Source organism: Naegleria fowleri (assembly GCF_008403515.1).
Source record: "Naegleria fowleri strain ATCC 30894 chromosome Unknown tig3, whole genome shotgun sequence".
In the NCBI taxonomy this organism is placed as follows: domain Eukaryota; phylum Heterolobosea; class Eutetramitea; order Acrasida; family Naegleriidae; genus Naegleria; species Naegleria fowleri.
The window spans coordinates 436124-449370 of NW_025407935.1; the positions used below are offsets into that span (position 1 = coordinate 436124).

General features: G+C 37.2%; 6 protein-coding genes across 6 annotated transcripts; all 6 read right to left on the minus strand.

The window, feature by feature from the left end:
- Window positions 1–37: 37 nt before the first annotated feature.
- On the minus strand, window positions 38–3122 carry FDP41_007522 (uncharacterized protein; the record flags this gene model as incomplete). Its single annotated transcript, XM_044711277.1, has 4 exons — window positions 38–1455; window positions 1711–2331; window positions 2508–2703; window positions 2925–3122. 4 exons carry the CDS (start codon window positions 3120–3122, stop codon window positions 38–40), a joined length of 2433 nt encoding a protein of 810 aa, XP_044569058.1.
- Window positions 3123–3420: 298 nt separating this feature from the next.
- FDP41_007523 (uncharacterized protein) lies at window positions 3421–4262 on the minus strand (the record flags this gene model as incomplete). The annotated part of the gene is made up of 2 exons (XM_044711278.1): window positions 3421–4076; window positions 4145–4262. The coding sequence occupies 2 exons, from the start codon at window positions 4260–4262 to the stop codon at window positions 3421–3423; spliced, it is 774 nt and encodes a 257-aa protein (XP_044569059.1).
- A 382-nt stretch (window positions 4263–4644) lies between these two features.
- FDP41_007524 (uncharacterized protein) lies at window positions 4645–5604 on the minus strand (the record flags this gene model as incomplete). The annotated part of the gene is made up of 1 exon (XM_044711279.1): window positions 4645–5604. One exon carries the CDS (start codon window positions 5602–5604, stop codon window positions 4645–4647), a length of 960 nt encoding a protein of 319 aa, XP_044569060.1.
- A 492-nt stretch (window positions 5605–6096) lies between these two features.
- Window positions 6097–8754, minus strand: FDP41_007525 (uncharacterized protein; the record flags this gene model as incomplete). Its single annotated transcript, XM_044711280.1, has 2 exons — window positions 6097–6976; window positions 7238–8754. 2 exons carry the CDS (start codon window positions 8752–8754, stop codon window positions 6097–6099), a joined length of 2397 nt encoding a protein of 798 aa, XP_044569061.1.
- Window positions 8755–9115: 361 nt separating this feature from the next.
- Window positions 9116–11503, minus strand: FDP41_007526 (uncharacterized protein; the record flags this gene model as incomplete). The annotated part of the gene is made up of 2 exons (XM_044711281.1): window positions 9116–10773; window positions 11272–11503. 2 exons carry the CDS (start codon window positions 11501–11503, stop codon window positions 9116–9118), a joined length of 1890 nt encoding a protein of 629 aa, XP_044569062.1.
- Window positions 11504–12076: 573 nt separating this feature from the next.
- Window positions 12077–13198, minus strand: FDP41_007527 (uncharacterized protein; the record flags this gene model as incomplete). Its single annotated transcript, XM_044711282.1, has 1 exon — window positions 12077–13198. The coding sequence occupies one exon, from the start codon at window positions 13196–13198 to the stop codon at window positions 12077–12079; it is 1122 nt and encodes a 373-aa protein (XP_044569063.1).
- Window positions 13199–13247: the final 49 nt, after the last annotated feature.

Genomic DNA, 13247 nt, shown 5'->3' on the forward strand with positions numbered 1-13247 from the left:
GGATGAACTTTCAGTAGTGAAAGCTTAAGAATGACATTTATTTCCACCTACTTCTACTGTTGCGCGTGGTATCATCTCTTCGTGGTTCATCTTCAAATTGTTGATAGTAATGTTCTTCCTCCTGATCTTCAATGTTAAGGGAAACCTTAGTGTTTGAAATGCTGTTAATATTAACAGCAGAACTTGCTGTTTCAACACTCAAGGCATGAGGTGATTTTGGAGAACTTGTGTTTGAATTTTGTTTTGCAGTGCCATGATGGGAATGATGAAGCCATCGAGCTAAATCTTTCTTCGTGAGAATTCCTACCAGCTTGCTACTATGCAACACAAGACAATATCGAATACCCATCGCTCGAAACATGTTATATACTCTGTCACCTGGCATTTGAGTTGGCACCTGAATAGGAACTTCATCCAAATAATTGGACAAGTCAATTTTGTTAATTAAATGTTCCTGTCGTGGTGAAACTGAAAGGTCTGCAAAGAAAATTTCTGTCTGGTCATTGATTCGTCGATCGTTTTCCTTGATTGCTTCTCGTAAGGCTGCTTGCGAAATAAATCCAAGCACACGTCGATCCACAGAATTGTCAATCACTGGAAAACCATAAATTTTAGTTTCATCGGTTAATAAGCCTGATTTCACATCTCCTATTGTCACACCTTCCGCGTAGATGACTTTGAGACTGTGAGTGGTCATGATATCTTTAGCATTTCCATCATGATCTACTTCATCGTTATGCAGGAATGGATATTCGCTCATTTCGATATTATGTTCATAAATTGTGACATTGTCAAATGCATCTCCAACCCATTTTGCAAACATGGTTGAAAGCATGAGTGGAACCAAATATTCCAATCCTCCTGTCAATTCAAACATAATGACAGCCAGCGACACGGTAATTCTACAAATTCCGCCCAACATGCTGGCAGCTCCAACCACTGCATAAATTCCTGGAACAATGCAGGATCCTTCTCCTCCTGCATAACATTCTTGGAAAAAGAGAGAATCTGGATATGTGATTTGGATATATTTCATGAGTGAACCAATGACCTGTCCATAACAAGCTCCTAACATGAGTGCAGGCACTAGAATTCCTCCAGGAACTTTGATTCCCACAGTCCAGAACATGAGAATAAATCTCAACACAAAGGAAATGATGAGTTTCCCGAGAGGCCAGAAATTGGTGGGATCGCACAACACTCGTATCATTTCTTCAGAATCTGAATTTTCAGTACAAGTATTTTGGAAAAGCATAGCAATGAGGTCAGACATGGGAATTCTCGAATATTCGTTCCAATAGCAAAGTAAGGAAGTGACTACAGAGGTCACTAGAGCTTCTGTGATGGGCCATTTGGCAAGGTATCTTTTACGGACATATTTAATGTAGGTAATGTTGAGCTTGGTCCACAGTGCACCGAGGATTCCTCCTAATATTCCCATAAAGATGAATGGTACTATGAGGGATGGAGAGATTCAAAGTAAGGTATGTGGTTTCGAATGATCAATTTTTCATTCGTCCGTTCATTGATGTGTATGGTCATTAATCATTCAAATGAACAATTATTTTCGTGTATGATCATTAATCATTCGAATAGTCCAGTAAACAATATCCAAAGTTCATTGTGTCATGTTTCAAGAAATTCAAAAAATTATTGATGAAAATATATTCATTCAACAATTCATTCATCTCAAAATAATGCTCAACTTACATAATTCAAACCATTTCCAATTCACATGGTACGAAATACTGAACAGAACAATTTTACCAGAAGGTCTTGGGTTCAACACTTGTAGCGTCAGTGCTCCCATCACACATGTAAAAAAGGTTCTAAAAAGTGTCTTGGGTGGAAAATAGGACGATAATTCTTCCAAAGAGAACAATGTTCCTCCAGCTGGCGTACCGAATGCGCATGCTACACCTGCTGCACAGCTTGCACTAATAATTTCTCTCTTTTTTGCTTCATTATTTCTATATTTTGAGAATAATCGAGAGGCAATATTACCGACACATCCTCCAACATGCACCATTGGTCCTTCTTTTCCTGTGGTTAGTCCAGATCCAACTGCCAGAATGAGACCAACCACTTTAATAAGGAAGGTCCAAATACCTAAAAATCCCTTAATGACAAATCCACCAAGAATGGTTTTCACTTCGGGAATACCTGAACCGGCTGCCCATGGAGCAAGACATTTTACAAGCCATGCTGCGAGAACAGACATGGAGGCTGCTGTGAAAACGTATGCAAAGTAATTGAAGGCATAGGCACCATTGAGATCAGAAATACCAAATAATTGACTCCATGATCGCCAATATGGACATTCGACGCCAACTTTTGTAATTTTGAAATTTGATGAATTTTGAATTTTGAATTTCAGAAAGTTCCATAAAAGTTAAGGATCATTAAAAAAATCACATGTGATTCCACAACATGAACACACATCATGAATGAATAATAAAAACCAAATAATTACGAAAAAAATAGAGGCCTCTCTGTTGGTTACATACCTGGTACGTCGACACAACATCTTTTTTCTGTGGCAAGAAACCAATTGACACAAACGCCCTCCCTGAACCCTGAAACCCATTCCATTCCTTTATCGACTAAACTTGCTGCAATACCTACAACAATTCCCACTACAAAAGTCATAATCCAACCTTGTGAGGCATAATATGCTTGTTGTACCAGAGCTAGGACACCTTGCTTTGATGATTCCGAATGAGAAATTTTCACAATGAATGTGTATATGATGAGATCCATGCATTCGGTGTACAATGATGAATTTGAAAAAATTTGAAACGACATTGTCACAAGAATCATTCAAAAATCATTCCATTCGAATTAGATGATATTTGAAAGATATTTTTCATCATGCCATGAAAGGTTCTCAATAAATTCAAAAAAAGAAATTTTCTCATCCATACCTGCTCAAAAATTCTTGCTCTCTTCTTCTTTTCTTTCTTGTAATCGGCTCTCCAATCGATAGTACTAATATTCTCATTATCAAAAGATTTTTTCACAACTGCTCCCGATGATGAGGCGGAGGGCTGAACAGAGGGGGCATCATCCCCTAACAGCAACGATGCGACCTCCCCTGTCGAGCGTTCACTTGTACTCTTCATGATGAAAGGGAGTTCAACGAAACGTGGTGATGAGGTGCTCACTTTCAAAGAGGGTTGGAGATGGAATGAGAGAGTGGTTGTTTTGAATTTTTTTCAAGTTGGATTCCGATAAGAGTTGGTTTTGGTATGCCGTTCATAATTGTTCAAGTCATGTTGGACGATGCGGCGTAATACTCCGAGAGTCACGGAGTTGAGAAAATTCCAGCGCAAGGTTTTAACATTATCATTGTTTAAAAAAAGATGTTTATTTTCAGAGGAGTAATTATTCTTGTAACAAGGAGAAAACATGATGCTGTTCTTATAGGCCCTTCAATCTCTTACTGAGCGCTTCTCTTTTTTGAATTTGCTGATTCGTTTCCTGAGTGAGAAGCTGCAATTCTTCCTGCATGGACATGATGGAACTCTCAAGGTCTGCCTTTTCCTTCTCCTTGGTAGCCATTGAACCTTGGTGAAATTCGAGTTTGGAACGGATCTGTTTTTCCTGTTGTTCTTTCTGTTGCCAAGACTTTTCAATATCCTCCTGACGTTTCACTTCTTCTTCAATACTGCGTGAGAGAGAGTCCATCTCTTTTTGGAGTGCGTCTTGTCGTTTCTCTTCGATGTTTATGGATTTCTCAATGGAGGCAATTTCTTGCTGTATATTTTCAATATGTTCTTTCAAACGCTGAATTTCAAGTCCTTCATCAGATCCCTCATAGTAGTACAAATTGATTTCCTTCAAATGTTGTTCATACTTGGCAATTTCATCTTCCATCAATGATACGAATTCCTTCTTTTGTTGTTCCTTTTGTTCTCTTCTTCCGTGGTTGATAACAATCCGCTTTAGATGCTCATCAATGTCCTTTTCCATGAATGAAATGCTTTCTTCAAGTGAATCCAACCGATTTTGAGAGGTTTGATTATCGAATGAGAGCATTCTCTTCTTTCTTTGCAAACAATCTAATTCCTCTTCACCTCATCATTATTTTGAAAGATAATGAAAAAATACTCAATTCCATGTTGAAGCAAAAGACACCACTTACATTGGTTGACCTTGGAAAGAAGCACTTCATTATCTTGCAGCAAGCTTCCGAGTTTGGAATGCTCCTCTTCCTGAAGCCTAGTCAATTCTTCAATCTGAACACTTAATACTGTTTCCATCTGTTACTGCTTCCACTAACTTGAAAATTTTTCATTCCGATCATCATGATCGAAAAGCCTTACCTCAAAGAGAATAGACGAATTTTTTTCAACCAATTTAGAAGCCAACTGTGAGTGTCCATCTCAATTTAGCCTCTCTTCGAAACCATTTTCTGCCATTTCGATGTTTGTGTTCTCAACGAACATTCAGTGCGATAAACATCCTTGAAGTTTGGGAACTGACCTCTATTTGACATAATTAAGCTCGCCTTCATTACATTCATTCACAAAGATTGATCAACTTGGTTAACCTTCTTTTGAATATTGTCAAATATTTGGAATCACAAATGAGAAGTTGTTTATTGTGATACTTAATAATGCTTGCATCGATCTTTTCCAAGGATTAAGCATTCATTATTGAAAGACAATCTATTCCAAGCAGACACAACAATCGGCATGTCTGAATATCATAATCAAGAGGTCTCTGGTGAGGAATGGCAATTTTCATCTCGTAGTGGCTTTCTAAGAATCCTAATGAGTAACCAAGTCCTGATTGAATAAATGTCTCAACTTTGAGAAGAGATACTTCAAATACTTGATTGTAATACTTAATGTCAAATCTCTCTTTCATCAATTTTCGGACCAAATTTACACGAAGTTTTGGATTGTACTCTAAATTTTTGTTGTCATTGCAGGGTTTGATGATCTGTTCCTTATCGTTAAAAAGATTAACAATTTTGTTTGAGTTTTCTTCAACCAAAGTTTTCATATTAAAATATAATCTCATGTCAGAATGGTGTGGAACACTTGAAATAAAGGTACCTGCAAAAAATCTTGTTGAAGAAGAGACAACGCGAGATATTCTACGGAAATTAGAATCCAATTTCACTTTGAACTCTTGGTCTTTGGATTCACCAATAATATAACAATGATATTCTACCTCTTTTTCGACACGTGTATCCCGAATGATTAATGGGTTAAACAATTTCTCTTTGAGAATGTTAATCGATGTTTCATTAATGCAAGTGAAAAATGAATCCGAAGGAGCTTTCTTATCCTTCACTTTTTGCTCATTATAGTCATTTGTATCAATTTTCTTGGTGATGGATTTGAGAGGAGAAATCTTTTCAAAATCGCCATCGTCATCCTTGTCCTTAGACCCTGGATCCTTTTGTGAATGACTTTTTTTGACCAATTGTTCCAACTTCATATTTTTGGTTTTTTTTTGCATTACTTGATTGAATAGTTGTGGAGAAATATCCAACATTTCAGAAAAACATGACTTTTCTAAATTGATGAGATAATATTTTCCAAATTTTACAGATATTCTCCACGCTTCTGGATCATTATAACTACTTGACATGAAACTAAGCAATTGCCTTTTGAAGCTGATTTTGCAATTGAGTCATTATTGGATATAAGTGGAATTGTGAGCTTGCAATAGCAGAAATGATGGGCAAAGATTTTGTGATACATGAATCAATGTGCTTGGGCTGGCTCTTTCCTTGATAAGGAATAAATGATATGGCTGTATCTGTATCACTAACACACTCCTCGAACACAGACAGGTAAGAACCTTCTACAAACAAGTTATTTCTTTTGCACTGGAAAAGATGTAAGTTAAAATCCCACATCGCCAAAAGCTTTTTTAAATCAAATATATATGATCTCTTTCCCTTTGCTGTTATCCAGTACGATTTGTTCTGCTTTATAGTAATGCTTAGAATGGTGATATTGCATGTTCTTTTCAATTCGTCTGAAAAATGTTGTGACATAATAACATCATAGCCTAACACTTTAGATATCAAATGAGGTATTTTGACTTGAAAATTGCATTCATCTTGTACTGAATCAATCATGGCGTTAACTCCTTCAAAGAGGAGAGAGAAGTATGAGAGTCCTTCTCTGCAATTTCTATTTCAAAAGTTTCCTCTTCAGAGGGTACAATTTCTTTGTTGAGATAGCCTCGCTCAATACAATAATCAATCATCTTCCAAACAAATAAATAGGTCTTAATTACATTTGGCGAAAACACTCTTCTAAACCATTGAACGAGTATATTCAGAATCACGAACAAACAGGGCTTTTGTTTCAAGTATTTTCGTAACAAATGCTTTTTTCTTAATCCTCGTGTTGATCCAGAAAGATCCATCGATTCACAGCAGTCTATTATCTTTGTAGGAAGTAAAACCGTGATGACTGGCACCGATTTTTTGTAGTACATCACATAAAAATCTACATCGGTGTTGTTCGAATCATGAAGTAGCACAGAAACTGAGCCAAATATAAATATTCTAAACTGTTCTCCTATCATGTCTTGAAATTTTGTCTTTTCTCTTTCTATTTCCCTTAACTGGTCGAGATAAACTCCAAAGTGAGTATGGATGAAATGATAAATAGATCGTGAAATCATTCCAAAAGCAATATACTCATTCAAACATGAGCTTTGAGAGCTTGGTACGATCCAGTTGTATGCACTTAAAGTCACTCTTTCTTGTGGAATGACAAATTTGTCATGGTTATTCATGGCCTCTGTTCTATATCTCAAGACAAGAGAAGCGTATAATTTTCTGCCAAGCTTTTTGTCACCTGCCACTAAATCCAAATCAGAACAAGAGTAACATTGTTTGATATAGTTGCAACAATTTTCAAATTCCAAATACCTTTCTAGTGATACGTTTACATGATCATTCTCCAGAACATCATGATGAGGAATTAGAGTAGATGCATGTGAACTATCTGAAGTATATTGTGACGAAAACAAGCAAAGACGTTGGTAAGGTGAGTCTCCTTTTTTTATATCTCAGGATCAAGTGCTTTGAGACAGTTGTTCATTTCTTTCGAGTAGACTCGTTAATTTGAGAGCAGTATCTCTGGTTTTCACAAATACAATAATTTTTTCGTCAAACGATTTTCTCTTTTTTAATATCTTTTCCAGTTCTCCATATCTTAACAACAGCTCACCCATTTGGCATAACAATCAAATAATTACATACCTTGGTGAATATTTGGACGGAACGTGTTGAATTTCATGCTTCAGTTGTGATAACGTTAAGTCTTGACTTTTGTTAATAATATCGATTGCATACTTGCTTCCCAGTATATCTGTAATCTCAATAAGAGAAACAAGTTTTCGCATATGCTCTACCATTTCTCTGAGATGTGAAGGAAATTGCACGTTTCGTAAACATCCTATCATTAGAGGATAATGGTTAATAATATTATCAGAGAGTCTATATGGGCCAAGTTGTTCATTCAAATCATAAATTCTTTTCGAAATGATATTTTTCAATTCAACTTGTTCATCTTGCTCTTTGAATGAAGTAGACTTTGTTTGTGTTAGAAACTTGATTTCCTCAATTTCTTTTCTCATGATGCATGGATAAGAGATGGAAGTAATACGAAAGTTTGCAAGAATTTCTTCTAGGTGAGAAGGTGTAGCAGTAAGGCCTAATATTTTAACTTCGTATTTGCTTTTCAACAAGCTTTTAGAAATCTTGCAAAATTTGTGATTTTCTGCCGCTCCATGATGGATCTCATCAAATACAACCATAGAAAAGTCTTCAGGAGAAACAACTGATGTTTCTATGAGAGCGAATAACATTCCATCTGTGAAACAGTGAATTTTGATTTCTTTTGATCTCAATTTCTGCAATGTGTCATCGTTTTTGGTCTCACTACACAATACTTGACATGGAATACCTGTTTCCTGTTCAATATATTGGCACTGTTGAAATGCAAGAGGTATCTTCGTGACAACGAACGCTATCAGTTTTTGTGGATTCAATTCTAGCATCTTTTTCATCAATAAGATTGCGATCAGAGTTTTTCCCATTCCGGTAGGCAAAGCAATCAATGAATTTTGAAACAAACATTGAAAATACATTTCAGCTTGATAGTTTCTAACGGTTGAACGCACCGAAGGAGGTCTATATCTCTCTAATAGCGAGTTAATATTTGAAGTGTTATCAATTCTTGGATGATTTGTGGGTAGAAAGTCACACATTGACTGGTGTTCGAGAATCTTTTCTTCTCTATTAATTTCATAGTCAGTGCACAAGCGCTCCGCTAATCGCAATTTATCTTTTCGTTCTCGAAATTTAAGGCCTTTCTTTCGAAAACACACATCTTTGTTTTCTAGAGAAGGAACATATAATGCTTCAGGCCGAAAACAAACAAATGGCCATTCTTTACCATCTTTTCCAATCATTTGTGCAATAATAGTGGAAATCTTCTCTCCGCATTTAGCACATTCCAAAATGTTGATTGAATTCTTCTTTTCTGGTGGTCTGATGTGGACTTGTTTCAATAGTTTTATGTTGGATTCATCATTTTCCAAATATCCTTTTGAAAGATCGGAATGGTATTTGATCTGGTGCTCTGGTTTTAGAGTGCAGTGTTGAGCAGAATCGGGAAAAGTACACATACAAATCCACTCCAAAGGCACTAGAGGTGATTGGCATTGAACACAAGTAAGACAATTGGTTTGTGTGCGAGGACGATTCGGGATCATGTGTATTAACAATTTGTATTTTGATTAATCAAATATTTTCAATGGTTCGTACACGTAGTCTTCAAATTAACACTAGACTGTGTGAGCTATGACGGTGATGTTCTCTATTTTTCTCTCGATTTAAACTCGATAATTGCAATTTCAATCCTCGCTTGATGATGACAAAGTCTATTCCCAAAGTCCATTTTTTTGCCTTTTCCCTGTTTGAAACACAACAATCTTGTTCCCCTTACAGTCACCAAAAAAACTTTCTGAAATTTATCTTGCATTGAATACAATATTCATGCAGTTTATTAATAATAAATGGATTAAATTAAATATGAAAATAGGCCTTAGTGTAACCCAATTTGTTGTTGTTGACTTATTGATCTAAATCTTCATACTTTTCTTGTTCCTTTCCCTTCAATTGAACAATGTAGTAAATGAGGCAGCAAATAATAATTATGGAAAGGACAACAGTACCAGCTTCAACACCAATGAACAAGTACAAATTTACAACCTTTTCAATTTCTGGTGCTTCATATGCATCTTCATAAATGTCATTAACTCCCATGATCATTTCATTTACAATTGAATTACCAGAGAAGTTGAGAAAAACATTCTTGACACAAGTGGTATCAACTGTTGCCGCATCAGGAGTGGCCATGTTCACAAAGTTAAGCATGATTTGTAAACCACATGGAATGGTTCCATTAACATAGGTAGAATCAAATGCAGTGAAGTGACCAGTGTATGGAATAGTGACCAAGTTGTGAGGTCCCTTAATGCCATTGTTTTGGTTTTGTGCAGACCATAATGGAGTCTCAGCATCCAATTCTCCGTTAATCAAAAGAACAGGAACTGTGGTTGTGAAAGTTTGATTGTAGTATTGGGCATCGAGAGAGTATGGTTTCCATCCAGTGGTTTGATACAAGGATGCGAAACGAATGGCTTCAGGAGTAGCAATTTGAGTCTCATTGTATTGAGTTTGGAGGTCGAGAATTGTAGCGGATGGATCGAAAAGCTCGGCGAAAATAATGTTCAAAAAGGCAACAGGAGAGGTCATTGGTAGTGATGTCAATTGAGTGTATTGCTTCATTCTGGCAGCAATGATGTCTCTCACGTGGAGAATGGTGGCAACGTCCAAATCTTCGTCACATCGATTCATACGATAGAGAATGGCAGGAACAAAAACTCTAGTCTCAGCGCCGAGCAACAAATGACCCAACATGGCTTTGAATTCTGGAAGTGGAAGAACATTTGAAATTGCCTTACAAGTACCGTTCAAGTAGACACTTTGAATTGTCTTCTTCAAGAAGGTAACAGCATCAGTTTTGCCATACTTGTCAGACCACATTTGAGTACCGTTGAAAGTATTCATAAATTGCAAACCAACATTGTTCATGATACTGTCAGAATCAGTCACAGTCAAAAGACCTCCATAACTCAATGATCCAGAAGTACTAATGACACCATCCAATACAACACCCTTAACAATATTCAAACTCTTCAATTCAACATAACGCATCAAACGAGAAACTAAAAGAGTACCAAAACCAATACCATAGACAAAGGTCTCTTGCTTGCTATTAAATTGTTGAATCAACTTGGCAACATCAATGGCAGCAGCCTTGGTGGAGTAAAACTCCTTGTTGGTACCATATTCAGTGTCAAAGGCTTGATAACATTCCTTCCATTCAGAGTCAGAAATGAAAATTCCATCATTACTTCCTGGACTCTCAGCTTGAGCAGAGGCACATCCAATACGAGAACTTCTTCCATTTCCTCTGATGTCGAGTGTGTATAAATCAAAATCTTGTCCCAATAATTTGGAAACGAGTTGCATTGTGACTTCAACAATGGATGGGTCAGAGAGACCACTCAAAATCCAGACAGCTTTCTTGGCATCTTGTTGAGGATTGAAACGCACCCTCTTGACGAAAATGTTAATCTTTGGAGTGTTTTCGTCTTCAGGATTTGTTGAGAGAGGAACAACAGCACATTCGGCGTCCACTCGAACGGTTTGATTGACCTTGTTGTCTATTGATACCAATAGTTGTAGTTGTGGGAGTGTTCAATCAAAAAGTGATTGGAACCATTGTTTACAACAGAATTGAAAAGGTGAGATTATGAGAATTATGAGATGATGAAAGTGCAAAATTTTGATTTCCGTCGGCGGAGGCCATTCGAACAATTATTCAGAAATTGAAGGAAATATTGATGTGAGAGACACCGAAATTTTAGAATCAAGTTGTTCGGTAATGAGAACCAAGTGACGTCGTATCCACGAATGATGTTGTTGTGGTGAATTTTCATCATCACAATGATGACACAAGAAGTAACGCCAAAGAGCAAAAACGACGCAACAGAGAAGGATTCGGTGTTGTGTGTGAAATAAAATTTGTGCGATCACACAAAATTTTCACACATTCGCGAAATTAAATTGTTGTGAAATAATTTGAATGATTTCAATAATTATCATCGGTGAATCATTGGATTTGACAAGCAATGTTCTCCATGAACAAACAAAATACATACTGTAATTATTGATAGAATTCACCAAACCTCTCACCATTGGAGGGAAGAGTGTATCATTCAAAACTTTTGTCGATGGACTCACATAAACCTCGGTAAAATAGGGACAACTCACAAACTGTCCCTGCACATTCATCATAAAGACTGATCCCAAAATTGCTACAATCAAAGCCACACTCATCATCAAAAATAAGGACGAGGAAGACCCCTTCCGTGAGTGGTTATATAAAGTCATCTTCATCATGATCGGTGTTTTTGAAAAGTCTCGTTTCGGGTGATGACAAAAAAAAATCTTGCTAAAAATCAAGCAAGGCTTTACGCTGTAAATTTTTTTTGAAAAGCGATTTTCTTTGGAGCGTATGGTGTTACTCCTGGTCACTCCATTCACCACGAGTGCTGAGACTTCTCACTTGTGCCCTCTTCTTCGGAGTTTCTGCCACTGATGTTGCGTTCATAAAATATTATTAAATTATTATTAGAAGAATGTACATTTCTCAACAATGAGATCGGAGGATTGGGAGACATTTAGAACGATATTAACCTCAGCAAGAGGTTTCAACTTTTGTTTCAACGTTTACTGCAAATGAGAATCTTAGAAGCTGTTGGACAGAGGGAGCTCAGCAATTGATACTGCTTTCATGAACCAAGAAAACAGTCCCTCTCATTCAATCGTTCGATGAATCGCTTGAATACGGAGATTTTGAGGATTTTCGATGATATTGTTGTTATAAGTGAAAACGATTGGTTTTATTTACAAAAATTTGTTGAGAGGACGTGGTCGTTTCTTAGAAGGATTAAACATTAATGTTTAGAAGCACTTTCTATGAACAATTCCTGGACCAGCATCTTCATATTCTTCCTTTGTAATCCACATGGATTGGAAGGTCGTCAAAGAGGCCAAAATAGAGCCACCAATCCAGACCGAGTACTTTCTTTCAGGTGGAGCCACAACCTTAATTCTCATGGAGGAAGGAGCCATGGCAGTCAATTCCTTGGTCATTCGGTCAGCAATTCCATCAAACATGGTAGTACCACCAGACAAGACCACATTGGCATACAAATCCTTTCTGATATCAATATCACATTTACCAATCGAGTTGAAAGTAGTTTCATGCACACCTGTAGATTCCATTCCAATGAAATTTGGTTGGAACAAGACTTCAGGACATCTAAATCTTTCATTTCCAACGGTAATGATATTACCATCTGGCAATTCATAGGACTTGTCAATGCTTGAAGAATCGGATGCCTTCTTCATTTCAGCTTCGAAATCCAATGCAACATAGCACAACTTTTCCTTAATATCCCTCACAATTTCTCTCTCAGCACTTGTGTGGAAAGAGTAGCCACGTTCCATGAGAATCTTTTGCAAATAATCTGCCAAATCTCTACCTGCCAAATCCAATCTTAAAATGGCATGTGGCAAAGCATAACCTTCATAGATTGGAACAGTGTGAGAGACGCCGTCACCAGAGTCCAAAACAATACCAGTGGTACGACCTGATGCATACAAGGACAAGACAGCTTGAATGGCGACATACATGGCTGGCACAGAGAATGTATCGAACATGATTTGAGTCATCTTTTCACGATTGGCCTTTGGATTCAATGGAGCCTCGGTCAACAAGACTGGATGTTCCTCAGGAACAGCTCTCAATTCATTGTAGAACGTATGATGCCAAATCTTTTCCATATCATCCCAATTCGTAACGATACCATGATCGATGGGATATTTCAAAGCAAGAATACCTTTCTTACTCATTGCTTCGTCACCCACATAGGCATCTTTGTTGCCCATACCAACCATGATGGATCTTTGTTTGGGTCTACCAATGAGAGAAGGAAAGACACAACGAGGAGCATCTTCACCAGCGAAACCAGCCTTGCACATACCACTTCCATTGTCGACGACGAGAGATTGAACGTCCATGTTGTTGTTGAGTATTGTTGAGTGTTAGAGAGACTTGAAATTTGAACTG